General features: G+C 41.2%; 1 protein-coding gene across 1 annotated transcript in view; it reads right to left on the reverse strand.

Moving 5' to 3' along the window:
- The window catches only part of phka1a (phosphorylase kinase, alpha 1a (muscle)), a 28,961-nt gene that overhangs the window by 2,713 nt on the left and 7,373 nt on the right, over window positions 1-18,875 (reverse strand). Inside the window, exons 7-30 of the mRNA XM_079579992.1 lie at window positions 18,182-18,280; window positions 17,967-18,113; window positions 17,747-17,800; window positions 16,609-16,731; window positions 16,448-16,543; window positions 15,950-16,057; window positions 15,799-15,877; window positions 15,584-15,718; window positions 15,378-15,487; window positions 14,248-14,392; window positions 14,102-14,180; window positions 12,430-12,584; window positions 11,060-11,230; window positions 10,889-10,983; window positions 9,575-9,720; window positions 9,352-9,505; window positions 9,050-9,208; window positions 8,093-8,222; window positions 6,895-6,996; window positions 6,705-6,820; window positions 5,353-5,388; window positions 3,072-3,107; window positions 2,898-2,933; window positions 861-905 (exon numbers count right to left, since the gene is read on the reverse strand). Of these exons, the coding sequence (XP_079436118.1) occupies window positions 861-905; window positions 2,898-2,933; window positions 3,072-3,107; window positions 5,353-5,388; window positions 6,705-6,820; window positions 6,895-6,996; window positions 8,093-8,222; window positions 9,050-9,208; window positions 9,352-9,505; window positions 9,575-9,720; window positions 10,889-10,983; window positions 11,060-11,230; window positions 12,430-12,584; window positions 14,102-14,180; window positions 14,248-14,392; window positions 15,378-15,487; window positions 15,584-15,718; window positions 15,799-15,877; window positions 15,950-16,057; window positions 16,448-16,543; window positions 16,609-16,731; window positions 17,747-17,800; window positions 17,967-18,113; window positions 18,182-18,280 (2,556 nt within the window). The remainder of the gene's footprint in view (window positions 1-860; window positions 906-2,897; window positions 2,934-3,071; window positions 3,108-5,352; window positions 5,389-6,704; window positions 6,821-6,894; window positions 6,997-8,092; window positions 8,223-9,049; window positions 9,209-9,351; window positions 9,506-9,574; window positions 9,721-10,888; window positions 10,984-11,059; window positions 11,231-12,429; window positions 12,585-14,101; window positions 14,181-14,247; window positions 14,393-15,377; window positions 15,488-15,583; window positions 15,719-15,798; window positions 15,878-15,949; window positions 16,058-16,447; window positions 16,544-16,608; window positions 16,732-17,746; window positions 17,801-17,966; window positions 18,114-18,181; window positions 18,281-18,875) is intronic.

An 18,875-nucleotide genomic window follows, 5' to 3' on the forward strand; every position in this document is an offset into this window, starting at 1 on the left:
TCAGTGCAATAATTACACATGTTATTGTAAAGATTACTTATTTTGTTTGTTTCCTGGTCAATGTTTATATGTTAAAGGTGCACTATGCAACTTTTTATGTGAAAAAACCCCTTGATATCTGTACATATTCTACCTTTTAGTGACTCAGTGGCGTTGTAGGTGAAGCAAGGCACCTTTGCTTTCCCTCACAGTGGCCTTTATGACGCTACAGGATCAATTGTTTTTCAGGGGTCGTACCAGAAACTGTCCAGAAACCCCAAAACAATTGTTTCTGGAGCATCATAGACGCCACTGTGAGGGAAAGCAAAGGTGCCATGCTGCCCCCAAAACGCCACTGAGTCACTAAAAGGTCAAATGTTTCACATAAAAAGTTACATAGGGCTCCTTTAAGTGACCAAACTGGGCCAAAACCTGAAGATGAAAAAAATTAAGTTTTGGGGCATATGCAAAACTGTTCTTAGACAAACGCCATTGATCATCATGAGATACAGTGTTGTCACAGTCGCTCAAGCAAGTCGGTGTTCCTTTAGGACCCTGAAGTGCTCACCTCTGCTATACCTTTAAGTATAAATACTATACATTTCGCACACAAGGCAACACAATGTGCCTTTAATGCCACAAACTTAATGAAACTATACATTTTTATTGATATTTAAGGCCTTCATTTTGGCACATTTCATTTAATTACTTTTAATGCCTTGTGGAAACCTTAGATTAAGAAAGATAACGTTTTTTTTTCTTCTTAAAAGCTTCTTTCGGTGGAAAAAGTTTGGAGACCCCCAGACTAAGAAAAACATTGTTCAAAGGCTAATGTGCTCCTTCATATTCACTAAAATATGATAAACGTGTTGAAAGTTCACCCCAGATTCGATGTTGTCAATGTCCAGCGACTGGGAAATTAAACTCTACGGGAAAAAAACAAGGGAGGGGGGAAGACAACACAAAATGTATGAGATTACACATGTGATTAATGGTTAATGATAAAGGAAGATTAAACCCAACAGCCAGGAGATTCTTGTTGTCACTGGTGAGAAACATGCAACACGTGGGATTAGGATTAAATCAGGTTATGAATTACACCATGGCAACTTCACACAAATTAAACCTCGGATTAGAAAACGTTATTTCCAGCATCGGATAACAGCCGAATTAAATATTGTTGATGGTGAAAGGTTTGAGACGGATTACACAATAGCACTGCACAACAATATATCACCAAATTATCGCTATCACGTTATATGGTGAACATATCCTGCATAAGGGGCTGAAAAATAGACTGCTGGCCGCTGTAGGAATAACTTAATAAAAAAACTGACTCAGTTTCGATTGACGGCGTGGTTTACAGCTTCAGCAGTTTCGGGGTTAAACAATGACGGGATTGTATCCAGGAAGAACAGAACGAAGCGCTGACACCGTAGAAGAAGAAACAGCTGAATTAAACAGGATTAACCTTCATACTAATCCAGGTCTGTCTTTGATGAGGAAATGAGGTTATAACATGGTTTAAAGAGACTAAATGTAAGTTGGTCATTTTATACTCACTACTGCCACCTCAGGTCTTATGTGTAGCTGCAGCTTCTATATTAAGCTCGTGCATGACGGCACTTCGGACCCGAATAAACACCTTTCTGAGTGACAGTGCAGGATTTTAGAGGCAGTTGTGGTGAACAGGTCTGGGCTCATTCTACACATTAGGACATGGCTGGAACATGTAGGGAGGAGGAAAAGGCTTAGTTTTAACATTTTTAAACAAAAAATGCAATGAAAATTATTATTTTTTATTATTTTGAAAACAGGCTGAATGTGTGAATGGGTAAAGCTGAGTGTTTTGCTTTGTCCCAGTGACCAGCTCATTCTGAACCTCAGACTCAGGTTTGGACTCTGCGCTCTGGCCCCGCCCCCTCAGTCGTACTGTAAAACCAACGGTACAGATCCAAATGGTGAGCGAAGATCATGTATACGCAGGACATTACCATCTTTGCTAGTAAATTTAAATGTGTGTATCGGATACAAAGCCACGGGTTTAGCGGCAGAGGAGGCAATGACGCGGCCACTCCTTCTCCTCTCGCTCCTCGGATCAGAATGAGGAAAACTCCTGTTGTAAATAGAAGTCACCATCAGTCTGACGGCGCTCGCACAGGCTCCTCTCTCTTTATGACCGATATTACAAAAACATGTATCAAACTTTGGCGCTGTTCACCTTAAAGGAGCTGCTGTGGAAGCACCTTAAGCGGCTCTTGAAGTGCAGTTCTGGAGACTACAGATTGTGATCAACTTTTTGTGTGTCTTTGCGGATGCAGACTACTTCTCCAATCCACCATCAATGGTTCAATGTCAAAACGCGTCAAAAAGGCAATGCATTTACGTAGAACCGGGTCATAAACGCGCAGAAAACATGGCCTGTGTGTCTGGGGTCACATTTCTTCCTCATATTGTGCAGCCCTATTTGACAAACTATCATTTTTTAAAACCTTAAAATTACCTATGGACAAACGCGATGCCTATTACTGAATTACAGTTAATTAATACGCTTACCTCAATTTCCCAGTTTATTACAATAAATTGATAAATTGATGTAAGTAATTGGATTTGGCAAGCACTGAGAATTATAGTCGGTATAAAGAAATTAATGTTTGAATGAATGAAACTTTATGTTGTCCAACCTTACGACGCCAGAAGAAGAACTGGTCAGACTGAAAGAGAAAGTTAATGATACTAATTTTAACTTACCCACGCTGTTATTACACAGTAACTTCTAATATTTTTTATATTTAGCATTTTTTAAAACAAGTTTAGTTCCAACACGTCACGTTAGCATGCTGCCCGTTGTTAACAAAAAAAAACAAAAAAAACTAGAGCGATTCGGATTTAGGTTTTTGTTTTGGTTTATGTTTCACCTTCACAGATTCAGTCATAGAGACTCTGCGGTCCATCTGCAAAACAGGAAATACAGCTCCAATAAAACAATAACATTTCTCAAAAAGAAGAAGCAGAAACGGTCGGAGACGGCTCAGAAAAGTCACATTAGTCAGGAAGAGAGAAAAAAAAATGGTAAAACGCATCTATTTCACCTCCAGACTTGTTTCGGTTAAAGACAGCCTCTGGTCCTGGACAAAAAGAAAGTGTTTAAGGTTATTTTTGTTGTTTTAAAGAGTTGGGATATTGGAGAAAGAGACACAAACAAAGGACAGGGACGTGAGGGTTAAAGGTGTGGTATGTAGTGAGCGATCAAATGGAGAACATCGAGATTTAAGTCAAATGATCTGGGTTTGCCTGAAGCTGCAGATGAAGCAGATGGAGACACACAGGGTTCACTATTATTAGACGTGCCATTCCTCAGTGTAAGAACCTCCGGAGTTCAATCTCTGAGTTTATCAAGAGGCCTGCGTAATAATAGGGACTTCTTTGGAGACAGATGCCGGTGCGACCCCAAGTGTAGGGCGCCTGACCCCACGCCTTGATTCAAATCTAGGGCGAGAAGGCAAGGCAAGGCAAGGCAAGTTTATTTGTAGAGCACAATTCATACACAAGGCAATTCAAAGTGCTTCACAGTTGAAGCACTTTGAGAAGCACAGACAGAACTCCTGCTTCAGTGCTGCAGGTGAACCTTTGTCTGCTACTCTCTTTGCACAGCTCTGACTATGAACCACAGCATGTACTTAGTCTGGAAATAGCTAAAAACTGAAACCTTGCTCTGTACTGCCATCTGCTGATGACTCGAGTGTGTTACAACTATTAAAGTATATTTATTTTCCTGTATTCTGGTGCTTAACCTCTTGATCCCCGCATTAACTCAACACATTTTCTCCAGTTCGACGTAATCAAGGATGAAAAAGCACCACAACAGGCGACAAAAACGTGAAAAAACTTAACAAAAATACAATGAAAGAGTGACGACAATGCTGTTCGCGCCAGTCGAGGAGCTTATTAGATTTGGGTAAAACCAAAGTGGAGAAAACGTCCTCGGTTAAGATGGGGGTTAATGAGGTCATATATCTTTTATTTTTTTCCTCATTTTATTCAAAAACAATGAACGAGGAACCTAATAAATTTATTTGTAGCTTCCCAATTCTTCACAAATTTAGTTCCATTACTAGAAAACAAAGAAAAAACAGGTATAGTGCCTTTAAAGCAGTACCAAGTAACTCTTGCCCCTAGAGGCCATAAGCGCAACTGCAGGTGTCGTAGCAAATTATGATTTTTTTAACTTATTAATTGTCTTGGAGAGTAAATACTACGCTGACAGAAAAGGCGAAGGGAGAGAGGGATAATGTACATCCAACTATACAATGGAAATACTTTTTTCACTCAAACTTGGCTGTAAATACTGTTTAAAGTGACGCTAGCCCGCAGTTAGCTTTGCCCGTTAGCATGTTAGCTTCTTCTTCGTGATTCTATTATTGTGTATTGGTGACTCCAGTCCGGTGGCAGTCAAGTTGCAAACATGGTTTTCTTGACAGAGACACCAGGTGGAGATGAAAGACCCTCCAATCATCCCATAAACACTTGTATTACCCCCACAGGGACTACGAAAAGGATTTATTAAGGTAAACACGTTACTTAGTACTGCTTTAAGTTGAATGCTAGTATGTGCTGGTGTTGCCTGGATCATCTTTATCCATCTCGTGAAAAAAGTTGTGACTATATTAACCTCTTAACCCCCACATGAACGGGGCACATTTTCTCCAGTTTGGCTTTAGCCAAATCTAAAAGCTTGAAGACGCGTCAAAACAAAGATGAAAACGCACCGGAAAGGCAACAATAATACAATAAAAAAGCGACAAAAACACGACTAAAAACAGATGAAAAAGCAACAAAAAATGTCAAAAACTTAACAAAAATGTGACGAAAAAAACAAAAAATCAGTTCTAGAGATCAGTTTTATAGGTCTTAGCTTTCAAACGAGGCTATAAGCTCCAGTCATGAAGCTTTTAGATTTGGGTAAAGCTGAACTGAAGAAAAGAAGTTAACCTTAAAACCGGTGTCAGTCAATCAATATATGATTTGAACGCATTGAGCTCAAATTTGGGAACCACATACCCAACCTTTAATTTTGCTCGCAGAGGGGGGAAGAGGAGCCAAGGAGTCAAGGAAGAGAAAAGAACTGAAATGTAGAGTCCCGAATTACAACATGTAAAGAGGTGAAAATACTGCGTGAGTTCTGCGTAACAAAGTGTTGAAGTTTGATCCAACATTAAGCTTTGACACAGAGACGTCCCGAGCTCAGATTCGTCACACTTCCCTTGAAAGCGCTCCCTTCTCGTCCACATTCATGCATCATTAGATTCACGACAGCCCGTAAGCAGGGAAGGAAAGAAGATACTAAGAAAGTTAATTCTCCTCAGTGTTCACCTTGAATTGATCGGCCAGAGACAACCTGTGCTCAACCTGCAACACACGAACCACATTAAGACGAGAGAGACTCATGCGGTTACGGTGAATTAAAGCGTTTTTTGCATTTGTGACCCACAGATTCAAATTGCCTTTGAATTATACGGTGAGTTTGCGAATTACGGCCTTCTAGACTTCAGGATTTTTGACATAGGGCCTCATTTCCTAGTTATCCAGAGTGTTGTTGATACCTGGAGATATTTTTTTTCTAATTCATGCAGTTCTTATATTTGAAGAGTTACGTGGCGCTAGGCTAATGCAAGGCTAGTGCATTTCTATGGTATCAGCTAGCCTGCATTAAAAACAGCCTGACCTGCTCCACAGAGCACCTGAGGCAAATCACTTATAACGCCAGACTAACTATATAAATGTCTGTGTCGATAGAGTAATTTTAACCATTTTGCATTTAAAATAACTTATATTTGAGCAGCATCAGCTTCGTGGTTGTATAAGCCAGTGTTTCCCAACCAGGGGTACGGGGACCCCTGGGGGTACTCGAGGACCTAGCAGGGGGTACTTAAAACTATTTCAGATTGAAAAAAGGGGGAAATTGAACATCATTTTTAAAGGAAAAGCTATATTTTTCAGTAAAATGTATTGCCTTGGGTTTATTTTGACCACAACATTGTCCTTTTTCTTTCAAATACCATTTTTAAGTAAGTACTTTCTTAATAAACTGCAACACCCCTGAGGTAGGGGGTACACGGACGACCATTGAAAGGTCCAAGGGGTACACAAGACAATAAAGGTTGGGAACCACTGGTATAAGCTACGCAGCGGCGGAGTGATCTGCAAGAAAATAGTCCCTCATAATGTGATCATTCATGTGATGCAAGATCAGTTATATTCCAAACATTATTCTATCGACACAGACATTTATATGGTTAGTCTGGCGTTATAAGTGATTTGCCTCAGGTGCTCTGTGGAGCGGGTCAGACTGTTTTTAATGCAGGCTAGCTGATACCATAGAAATGCACTAGCCTTGCACTAGCCTAGCGCCACAAAACTCTTCAAATATAAGAACTGCATGAATTACAAAAAAAATATCTCCATAAATCAACAACACTCTGGATAACTAGGAAATGAGGCCCTATGTCAAAAATCCTGAAATATCCCTTCAACCCCTGATAGATTATATTCAAATCCGATTTTATTAGTATATTAATTGAGCTTTAGCGCCGCCGCGTTACTCACTTCGGACAAAGACAATCTGTGCTCCAGCTGGAAAAGGACACAAGCCACAGGTTTTGTTTTGACGCTACGTAAAAAGAATTTGTGTGGAGTAAAGAGAAAATCCAATTAAAAGCTTGTACCATTTTCATGTCGCTCTTGAGTTTGCTGATCCCGACCCGTTCGCTCTTGGTGGCGCCCGTGTTTCCGAGCTGGTGGATGGAGATGGCGGGACTGACGCCGGCCTCGAGCTCACGCACTGAAGGAACATGAGTAAAGCTTGATGAATGCGCAGAGAGAGGGGTTATGTTGGATCATGTGGAGGTGTCGTACCGCTCTTCTGGACTCCGAACTCCTTCCCGCTCAGGATGTGGTGCAGCAGGTTCTTCACCTCGGACGGGCTCATGTTCATCAGGCTGTCCGTGGCTTCGTCTCCTGAACACATAGATACAGTTCTCGTAAAGTGAAGCTGTTTTTTTGGAATCCAAGACAAAACACGACTCTGGCATTGTTTTCTAAGGCGAGGCACGGCAGGTGAAAACATTAATCTTTCACACTGTGGTTAATGAAGAGATTTATTGCTAGCTTTCTCTCTTAACATCTCACACTGGAAAATGCCATCTTGTCTTAAATTAAAATTACTTTAAAGTGCTTGAAATATTGGCATTTTCACTGATTTTGAGCAGGTTTGGATTATATTATTGCCCAAGGAACAAGCATGTGTTTTCTGACCTTTGACCTTTTTGTCTAATTTCAAGTGTTTTTGTCTTATTTTAAAGAGACTAGATGCAAGTTGTTCATTTTATACTCACTACTGCCACCTCAGGTCTTATACGTAACTGCAGGTTCTATATTAAGCTCGTGCATGACGGCACTTCGGACCCGAAGTAACAACTTTTTGAGTGACAGTGCTGGATTTTAGAGGCAGTTGTGGTGAATAGGTCTGGGCTACACATTAGGACATGACTGGAAAATGTAGGGGGAGGAAAATACTTAATTTTAACATTTTTAAACTCTGTGTAGTCCCTTTAAGTTAGTTTAAGTTAATTTCTCTAATTTGAAGCAAATTAATGCTTGTTCCATTGAAAATCTTATTTCAAGACAGTCCAAACCTATTCAAAATCAGCATGAATTGTCTTATTTTAAGCACTTTTTAAGCAGTTAGTCTAAGACAAGAGGGTATTTTTTCCTGTGTAGTCATATTTCCTATGCGATGCTTATTTCATGACTTTTTGTCCACTAACGAGCCGGAGATATCCAGGAAAAAGCAACGTGACACAATGGCCACATTCACAGATAATGACCTGTTTTGTATCCACGTGTACAGCGAAAGGCGACCGAGAGGTCTAGTTTTATATGAAAACATGACAATGACAGAAAACTTAGGTATCAGAATAATACTATTTTTGTTATTTTATCACATCTGCTAGAAACACTGACAATAGTCATAGATCATTTGTTCACTTTTGTAATCAACAAAAGGCAGGGCTGGAGAAGTACCTTGCTCCTTTATTGAGATAAATCTTCTCACCTGTGCAGTTGAGGGACTGGGCGAGCTCTGTGGCCATGACCTGGATGATGAGTCCGATCCTGAGTCGGAACATTTCGCTGAAAAGGTCCGGCTGTGTCCTGATGCTCATCGCCAAGTACACCATGATCTCCTGAAATTACAAACCGGCAGAAGGTTCAACCACAAGTGTCTATGAGGAATATGACGACAACGACCAAAAGTAACATAAGCAACGTGAATAAATAACAGGAGTGTCGTCATCGTTCCCTTTTGCCATCTGTTCAGAAAATGGGCATTAAATCATCGATGTCCTGGGGGTCATTTAAGTTTTCCTGAAGTCTTTAAGTAATTCTAGTCCCAAGTAATGCCAGTGTGGATGATATTAGTAGTTGGAACATTTCTGTGGATGATGATGTTGATGATGACAATGATAACAATTATTGTTATTTCAACAATTTTTTCATTACATTACATTACACACACACACACCCACATTTGTAACTCTGTCTTAGTGAGGACACTCATAGACATAATGTACTACTCAGACCCTAACCCTGAACCCTAAACCCCTAACCCTAATCTTAATCCTAACCCTAATCTTAACCCTAACCCTAACCCCAAACCCAATTCTAACCCTAACCCTAAACCCAATTCGAACCCTAACCCTAAAACCACATCTTGACCCTCAAACAGTCCTTCAAATAAGTGAGGACCACCCAAAAGTCCTCACTTTCCAAAAATGTCCTCACTCTGTCCTCACAATGTCGTAAGTACAAGAACACACACGCACATACAACCACACAGCACGCCTACCAATGCAGCCTAAATTCTTAGTTTTTTTGGTACAGTGTCACGTGAGATCTGTTGTTTTGTAATGGTCTTAAAACTCACAATAAAAAATAAAAAAGTAATTCTAATCCCATTCGAATAGGACTTAAGAGACGCAGTAAGCAGCGGGGAGAGGAAGAAGAGCTGTACCTGAGTGAGTATAGCCACGCTGATGTTGCCGTCGCTGGCCTCGTCGATCAGCGCGGCCAGCTGGTCCGGAGGGATGGGAGCCGTGATGGTCTTCTCCCTGGGCTCTGGAGGTAACCCCACAGTCAGGTGCTTCTGATGGGCCAACAGGTCAGAACAAGCCTGGGGCACAAAACAGAGTCTTCAGGAATTAATGGAGAAACGAGAAAGAAAGGTCACTTCTTTTTCAGACTCCAGCTAATTCTCTTGTTTAAAGTGCTTTGATGATTAATGTATTTTCCGGACTCTAAGTTGCTGTTTCGTACCGAGTCCAGCTCCTCCACCTTCTTCTTGAGCATCCCGGAGATGGTGCGGATGATCCCCCAGTGTTTGAGCTCGCCCACTTTCTCGTAGAGGTCGCTGAGCAGAGCCTGCACCGTGCTGCCTTTGCCGTGGAGGCCGGTGTCCCAGTCCATGCCCCTGAGGAGAGACACAGTTCAGAACCCGGAACGCAGACGCAGAGTGTGTGTGTGGGGGTAAAGGCCTCACTTGTCCTTGAAGAGGATGTAGAGGATGTCCGCCTGGTCCTGCAGACTCGGCGTCTCTTTGAGCAGGAGAACCAGCGCGTTGTAGTCGATGGCTCCGGAGGCGTCTCTGGGAATCCCGCTCTCCGCCGTCACAGACACCTCAGGAACCTGCGGGTCAGGAGACGATATGAACGACTTTGAAACAAGAGCAACTAACAGGTGTGAAGGGAAAATATGGAATAAGTCACAGAACTCACTGACACACTTCATTTAGGGAAAATCAGGCCATAAAATCTGGAACCCTTGATATCTTTTCTTAGAGAGAGCTGATATGTGCAGTCTATGGGAGGGCGCGGGTGGGGTAGGGATGGACGTTTATTTCATTTGTTTATTTTATTATTTTGCAAAAAGGACAAGTATTTCCAGTGAAAGCTATGGTTCGTGTCCTTTTTTCCTTTTCTTTTTTGTTTATTTGTGTATATTTGTTTGTTTTTTCTGTGTGTAAAAAAAAAAAAAAACTTGGACCGTTTTAACAGCTGGAAAGTTGATGATTTAAAGTGTTTTTGTCGTCGCCCTGGAGCTTGTTACAATATTAGCTTCAAGTCTATTTTTACAACCAGGGCTGCGTATGGAGATAAACAGAAACGGAAAGAACTGAACGGCCGTTCATATGTAGAGATGCTTCAAACGTGACGACCAGTCCTTGTTCACGTGGTTCGAATAACGTTGGACAAAGTCCAGGGTCTGAAACTGTGGCCTCATGTCGCTGATATTCAGAACATTTAAACTGGAATGAGAAATAAAATAACATAACCTTTTTTTTTCAATAAGGAGGTGGACAGTAAACCAAATATTTTTTTAACTTTATTTTTATTTTGTTTACGAGTGATCTGATGTACAACATAGCTAATCGATTTGACAGATGGAAATGTACCTACTAACACCATTTTTAAACTTTTCTCTGTGATTCCAAGACGAATTTAAATGATTTTAAAAGTGACGGTGTCACTATGGTCCACTATGGTCCGCTCCTGCCTACGGAGCCGCCGTCCTGACTTGTCCTTTGCTTTCAAGATATTGACAATATAAATATTTGCAAGAAATGTCACTTGAGACTTACAGTCTTTAAACCAATGCCCATAAGTCTTACGGTTCACGGTTATGGCTCAATACACTCCAGTGTTCACGCTCCTCTACCATTTCAATGGCACAGTGGTTTTGTGGTTTGTTTGGGCCAAGATTAGGAGCCTGATTGACCCACACATGCGCGGTCGAGATGGGCATTCGGCTTAAACCTACGATGAATATATTTGAGACAAAATCCTCTGACACTGACCTGGGCCTCGTGTGGAGCAGGGGCGTCTGGGATACTGAGGTTGAGCGATTCATGGCGGGTCCTGAACAGCTTATTCGGCAGATACATGTTGACGTCTAGACTCAAAGGAAAAGTGACTTTAGCTCATGGTGTTTGGGAGGTCAGAGCCTCTAATCGCAGTATCGCGCTCACTGTGAACGTCCAGGCCCTGGGCCTTTTTGGTGAGCGACACCATCTCCTTGGTTTTGGAGGCCGCGGCTTTGAAGCGGCCCAGCCCTTTGGCCGGCTTACTCTGGGCCTTCTGTATTTTCGGAGCAGCGTGGGCTAAAAGATGGTCCAAGTACTGGGCCAAGTCGTCGGCCTCTGAAATGAAAGTGAAAAGAAAAAGGCGAAGGAAAGAGAAGCAAATGACGTGAGTGAATTGGGAGTTTGGCACCTTTTTGTAGGAGAAAAGTAACAGACCTTTTAGACAATTTCAACACAATTCCATTAAATTTAGACAGAAACAAGGCTTTAAACGACAGAATCAGTCAAGTCAAGAGTATTGTGGCTAAAAAGGAACTGTGGCACATTTTTAAGCGAGTATGCAGTTTCATTGCAGGCTTTGTTTGCAAAAAAAAAAAAAAGCAAGACCTCAGTGATTTTGCATAACATTGTTAATTGTTTTCTTCTGTCTGGGGTTTATTTTCTTAAGACAGTAAATTGGAGGCGAAGCAAAGCAAGATACATGATATGCACGAGAGATTTACGAAATGGGCAAGTCAGCAGCAGGATGATAACGTGAACAAGCAAAAGCTATAGATCACATTCCCTGAAAAAGACGTGCTGCATTAATCATTCAAACAGACTGAAGTTTCCAAAGCGCAGACAGAGACATGCACGTTAATGTTAACAGAATGAAACTTCAAGTGTGGATTGTTAGGACTGCAAAAATTAGACAAAGGTGTGTTCACGTTTGGTCCATATCGTGCGTCTCGATCTAGTGTTGAAAAAAGCGCTGGTCCACGACAAAGGTGGCGAAATGAGCTCCTCGTAAACCCAAATCGGAAACTTTTGAACAAAAGACTCTGTAAAATTCAGTAAAAACTGCAGGTATGGAGGAAAAATAGTTGAGTCATTGGAAATTTAGAATTGAATGCTTTTGAATGACTTCTAAGGCATTCTTTTTGTCACAATTGATTGAATGACTTTTAATACATTTAAAAAATATATTATTATTGAGAAATGTCATTATTTTCCAAGAGATTTCGATTTGATACCAGTTTGAATCCAATGTTACGCCGTTCATTGACATTTGAGGCCTAATTTTAGCTTGACTTTTAGTGGTTTTTAGGAGAAAAGCTGAAGCGTACGGAGTTCGATGGACCAATAAACGTGAACACGCCCCAAGCTTTGCAACAGCAGCAGTTTCACGGTCGGTCGCGTGAAGCTTGAATCCGTCTTTGCAGTCGTCGGCCATGTTCACATTGAGAGAGAAATAGAACCAAACCAGCCTCAGAAAGAGTTAATTTAGCCTGTGGAACTGTCGCTCTCAACTGACCAGGGCTGTGCGGGTTTCTTACCATCGTCACAACGTAACTCATGCACGTATTCTTCCTCCTCCTCATCATCATCATCGTCATGGCGACTCATGCTGCCAGGAACCTTACCATCCAGGAAGCTGAGGTGCGCGAAACAGGAAGTGGTCATCAGCTCCGACAGCTTCCCTGTTTGGATCCTGGAGGAGAAAGTTGTTAAGCAGTTTTTACGGAAACACGGAGGAGCAAAGTGGTTCAACAGCCCATAAATACTTAACCTCTTAACCGAGCACATGTTCTCCAGTTCAGCTTTACCCAAATCTAAAAGCTTCTTCATAAAAGCATCAAAATAGCCACGAAAATGAGGAGAAAATGCAACAAAAAAGTGTCAAAAAAGAAACAAAAACGCGATGGAAAGCGATGAAAGTGCAGCAAAGAAATGTGTAAAAGTATGACGAAAATGCAACACAAAAGTGGCAAAACTTGACAAAAAACAACAAAAGAGAAACAGAAAAGTAACAAAAAAAGCAATGAAAGTGCAACAGAAAAGTGGAAAGAATTGACCAAAGAAAGCCACAAGAAATCAACAAAAAAAGCGATGAAAAAGGTACAATAACATGGCAACAACACGAGGAAAACAATCAGTTTAGATCAGTGTAGTCGTTCTTAGCTTTCAAATGAGGTGTTACACAGGCGTATAGTCTGTAAACTCCAGTCGAGAAGCTTTTAGGTTTGGACAAAACCGAACTGAGACTAAGAGGTTAAACACGGACAATGCTAGCCAGGAAGCTAACAATAGCCTCATGCTACATATGCTAACGTTAGCAACGAGTGCTGTTTTTCGCTTCTACAGAACAATTTGCAGTGAAAAAAAATACATATGGACCTGATATTGACTTGACTTTATTGGTGTGTGATAAATATGGCAGAAAACAGCTAAAAAAAAAGAGTGAAAAATTGTGATTCCCATGAAAGGTTTTTCTTCCCCCTCGGCTAAGCTTGCATGAAGCATTGCTATCGATATCTAGGCTTTGACACTAGGGCTTTGCCTCCATACTGAACATTTTAACCTCTTAAACCCCACCTTAACAGAGCACAATTTCTCCAGTTCGGCTTTACCCAAATCTAAAAGCTTCTTGAATAAAAAAAGTAGCAAAATAAAAGTGACAAAAGAGCAACAAAAAAGAGGCCAAAACTCTTAAAAAAATGCGACACAAACCCGGTGGCAACACAACAAAAACGTTTCGACTGGAAGTTTTGTAGGTCTTAGCTTTCAAATGAGTTGTTACGTAAGCTATAAGAAGCTTTCAGATTTGGGTAAAGCCAAACTCGAGAAAATGTGCTCGGTAAAGGCGGGGGATAAGAGTTTAATCAGTGGGAGCCAAAGTACTTGATTTCACTCCTTGAGTAAAAGTACTACAGTAACAGTGACATTTTCAATTAAGTGAAAGTACTGAAGTATTTGCTGTCAAGTAGAAAGTACAAGTTGGTTACTTTTCTGCTTCAAAAATAGGAAAATTGCGCTTGAATGCACCCCATGTACGGCAACACGACAGGGACAAACCTTCCTCCTTGAGTCAGTAGCATCGACGGTACAACTGCACAGCGCCACCTACTGTTCTGGAGTGTGCGTTTTATAGTATTATATTGATCTTTAAATGTAGTGGAGGAAAAGTAATAATTAATCTACAAAAATACGACTCAAGTAATGAAACACCTCGCTCCTCCGTAGTATCCGTCCTGGAGCTTCTTCAGAGTGGCCAAAACCGCAGGGTCCAGGTCCAGGTGGTCTTCAGCTGCACCACACACAGATACATGAGTCATGGTGTGGTGATTTTACATATGGATCTGCCAGGCACTCACTGAGCATGGTCTGAGAGATGGGAAACGTGATGGTGGGACGCCCGGTCATCCTCCATCGTGACGAGAGGTAGGCGATCTCCGTCCGCAGCATCTCCACGATCATTTTGTTGTCGAGCGCGATGTAAAACTGCTGATGGTCGATGAACTACAAGGGAGACACTACTTCACATTAGTCTTTCACTATACTTTCCATCTGTCGTGTCTGATCAGGGAAAATAAAAGAAAGATATTAGATAGATATACAACTCTTAACCCCCACCTGAACTGAGCACATTTGATCCAGTTTGGCTTTACTCAAATTGAAAAGCTTCTTGAAAAAAAGCATCAAAACAGCAACGAAAAGCCACAAAAACGCAAAAAAGTGACGAAAAAGTGAGAAAAAAGTGACAAAAATGTGGTGAAAAAGTGAGAAAAAAGTGACGAAAAAGTGACAAAAAGCGACAAAAAAGTGGCGAAAATGTGGCGAAAAAGTGACAAAAAAAGTGACGAAAAAGTGACAAAAAAGTGACGAAAAAGTGACAAAAAGACAAAAATGTGACAAAAATGTGGTGAAAAAGTGACAAAATTGTGGCAAAAAAGTGACAAAAAATAATGAAAAATAATGAAAAAGTGACAAAAATCGACAAAAAAAGTGACAAAAATCGACAAAAAAAGTGACAAAAATCAACAAAAAGTGACAAAATGTGTGATGAAAATGTAACAAAAAAGCCAAAAATGAGTAACAGAAAAGTGACAAATATTTTTGAACAGAAATGTCAAAAAAAAAGTGATGACAATGTGGCAACAACGCAAGGAAAAATCAGTTTTGTTGGTCAAATGAGACATTACACTGGCCTTAAGGCTGTAGCCTTTGAGATTTGGGTAAAGCTGAACTGCAGAAAATGCACTTGGTTATGGCGGGGGTTAAGGGGTTAAAAGGTCCCTCTGAAAAAAAACTTCAAAATGTTGTTCAGTGCAAGCGTGTAAAATGTGAAGTCTGTAGAAGATCTATAGGAGGATTAAACATGTTATAGTGAAGATTAGTTGTTGTTTTTTGTTTCCAGGTCAAAGTTTATATGTTAAAAGAGCAAACAGGCCACAAAATACTTCATGTGTCATGTTCCTTCAGCTGTGAGGATCGTGTGCTGTACCTGAGGTGTGAAGGAGAACATTGCATTCCTGATGACGTAAAACTTAGACGTTCCCAGGACTCCTATTCTTCTGTACGGACGCCCAGTGAGACCCAGCCTCGGATTTCGACCTGAAAAAACAAAAGTAAGCTTTTTAATCCCTCCACACAAACTGGCATCTCCTCATACTTTATAAAAAAAAGACATGAATGACGCTGAATAAATACCGAGTCTGGCGTAGATGTGACTGAGGACTCTGGACGGCTGCACGTGAATGGGGTGAATGTCGGCCACAGTCTCAACATCGATGCCGTTTTTCAACAAAAGCTCCTTAATCTCCTCAGTCTCTGCCAAAATGGCCACTAGAGCAAAACAAGGATCAACATGAACACTCAGATGCTGAAACAGAGTGATATTTGGAAGCATGAATTGATTTTCTCACCTTGTACGACCACGTCCGGTTTGGGGATGGTGGAGAAGCGGCGGTTCAGTGGATCGATCTCACCCGGAGCAAGAAAACCCTAAGACGGAAAAAGGTTTAAAATAACGGGTAAATGATAAGATTTGAAGATAGAGAGATATTCCAAGTTTACCTCAGACAAAAGGTTTCCCAAAATGTACAGCGACTGCCCCCACTTCAGAGGACACTTTCCCATCGGGATCCTGTCGACTGAATGTGGGTTTACGTACTCCTCCTCCACCTGGAAAAACAAAGAGAACTTCAGGAAAAGGCCCATTTTATTTTATTATGATTACAGTATATTGGAGGAGTAGTATATTGACTCTACTTCTGAAGTAAATTCACGACTTTTCACTGCGATGTTACACAGCTCCCCAGAGGCTCAGAAGGACCAGGGAGGGCTCGTTTGAAAGCCTGAAATCTCTAGTTTCCAACACAAAAACTGCAAGTCTCTATCACTTTCTCTTCCGGTGTTATGCCAGAAAATGGGCGATGCTGTAGATGGCAGGAGCATGGACCTCATGGGGCTAAAACATTAAACCACAATTCTCCTCCAGCAGATGGCGCCCTAAGTGGCTACACCAAGACTAATCAGAGAAATATAAAAGCTGGTTGAAAGTCTCCTTCTTGCCTTATCTGCAGGAACGCTGTACAGCTCGGGGACCAGCCGCATCCCGTCTTTCTGCTTAATCAGGATGCCCTCCAGAGCGTCCTGGTATTCCTGCACCTAAAACAATAAAATAAGTGATATTTTTCCTGCTGTGAATGTCACATAATCGCGCTGCTTTGTACCTGCTCGTGGCTCTTGCTGAAAATCCCGTCCAAAATGAGGTAGGTCCAAAACAGTGGCCACTCGCACTCAATGTTCTCAAACAACTTCAGCTCTGCAGACTCGTAATACAGACGGTTTGGGTCCTAGGAGGGAAAGAAAACGACAAACTTTCATTTACTTTTGCTATAAAAAGGATATTCAATGTGTGTTTTTTGTTATGGTTTTGTCCTCAGGGATCGATACTTGGGGGAAGACTCTTGTTCTTGCCGACACAGGAGCTTCAAATGCTGAGTCTGTGTAACATTTATAGCTTTGTGTATTGACCGTAGGGAAAGAATGCTCTAAAGAATCACCTCAAAGACTATATTCAAGCTAGTTTTGTAGATCAAAGTAAGTAGTATGTGGCGAGAGGCTGGCAGTGATGAAGACGGCAAATCTGGAGCTCCATTACACCTCAAAACATGCCAGGCAAACAGCTTTCACAAGACTGACCCAAACTTGTAAAACCAGCTTCGAGAAGCATCAGACGTCGACAAAGATAAACAGCTCCACAGCCTTCGCATTATGTGAGTCTGACATGCATAGAATTTATGATCCTCCGTACTATCAGTCCTACCTCGGGATGGGGTTCAATAAGTTTGACTTCTCCCCACTCCATTTCAAGCATCAGTGCACAGGTGCTCGTCATATAATTAGAATATCATGAAAAAGTTCATTTATTTCTGTCATTCAACTTAAAATATGAAACTAATATATGATATAGACTCATTACATGCAAAGTTACACATGTCAAGGCTTTATTTGTTAGTCCATGTTTAAAATATTCACATTTTCTGAGATTTTTAACTTCGGGTTTTACAAGCTGAGCCATAATACTCAAAATAATCGAATACATATCTCACTTTGCATGTAGTGAGTCTATATCATATATTAGTTTCACAGTTAAAGTTGAATTACAGAAGTGAATGTAAATGTTATTTTAATAATATGACGAGCGCCTGTATAAGCTATTGTTATTGTGTATCCTTTCCGTTGTCCCGTGACGTTATCACGTGGCTCTAGAACATTAATTTAGCCTAAACCTCCCCCTTCTCTTTGAAGAAATGAGACATGCCAGTTGCTGTAGAATCAAGAATATACAACCAGAGAAAATGTTACCTCTACTGGTGTTCTGTGTCCATCTCTAAGGAATCTGCAGCAGCCGTATCGACCCTGAGCAAAAACAAAAGAAAATCACTTACACTTTTATAACACAGACTTTAACAGAGTCTTATGAAGTCAAATTGAATGCTTTTTACAGAAAATGTCACCAAAACTATACATTGTCACATGCTCAAGTAAAATGCCTTCCCAGTTGAACAATCAAACCAATAATCACCTGAAGCTTGGATATGATTTCCTCCTTGGTCAGGTTGACTATGTTCAGATCCTCCACAGCGAAGGCCGGGTACGAGATTATGGCCAAGACTCCGGCGTCGACCTCTTTAGACATGGAGGCTCTGGGCAACAGCGACGTCAGGATGGACTAAGGGAACAAACAGACGCTTAAACATTCTTGCGGAGTTGATCACATGATGGAGGTTTCCCGGATACCTGACAGTGCTGTATGTCGTCGGCCAAAGCGTGCACCACCGAGCCCGGACCCCCTTTGGCACCGAACAGGTTCAAGTCGTCTAAAGCCTCCAGAGCCGCCTGCAAAAACAAAATTGCAAGTGCTGATGTTGAGTTTTCCCTGCGCTCTTTAATACTGGCACGAGAGCGGGATCATCGATATACATTCTCTCTCTCAGGATATGGACAGTGGATGTGTTTAATACATTAATAACTTGTAAAGATCCATTCCAACTCAATGGCTTTTAAAGCAGTACTAAGTAACTCATGCCCCTTGAGGCCATAAGCGCCACTGCAGGTGTTGTAGCATGTTGCGTTTTTTTACTCATTAATTGTTCGTGAGAGTAAATACTACGCTGACAGAAAAAACAAAGGGAGGGAGGGATATTGTACATCCAATTACACAATGAAGATAATTTTCTTCACTTAATTGGTGACTCCGACCCAGAGGCAGGAAAGTTGTAATTGTGGTTTTCTGGCCAGAGACACCAGGGGGAGATGAAAAACCTCCAATCATCCCATTAACACTTGTATTACCCCCAGAGGAACTACGGGAAGGATTTATTAAGGTAAACACGTTACTTAGTTCTGCTTTAATGCCGCGTGGAAACCATGTCAACCTATATTATGGATAAAATCAGGTCTAAACTTGGGTCTAAAATAGAAAATAAAACAT

Source organism: Gobius niger, assembly GCF_951799975.1.
Source record: "Gobius niger genome assembly, chromosome: 21".
Taxonomy (NCBI): Eukaryota; Metazoa; Chordata; class Actinopteri; order Gobiiformes; family Gobiidae; genus Gobius; species Gobius niger.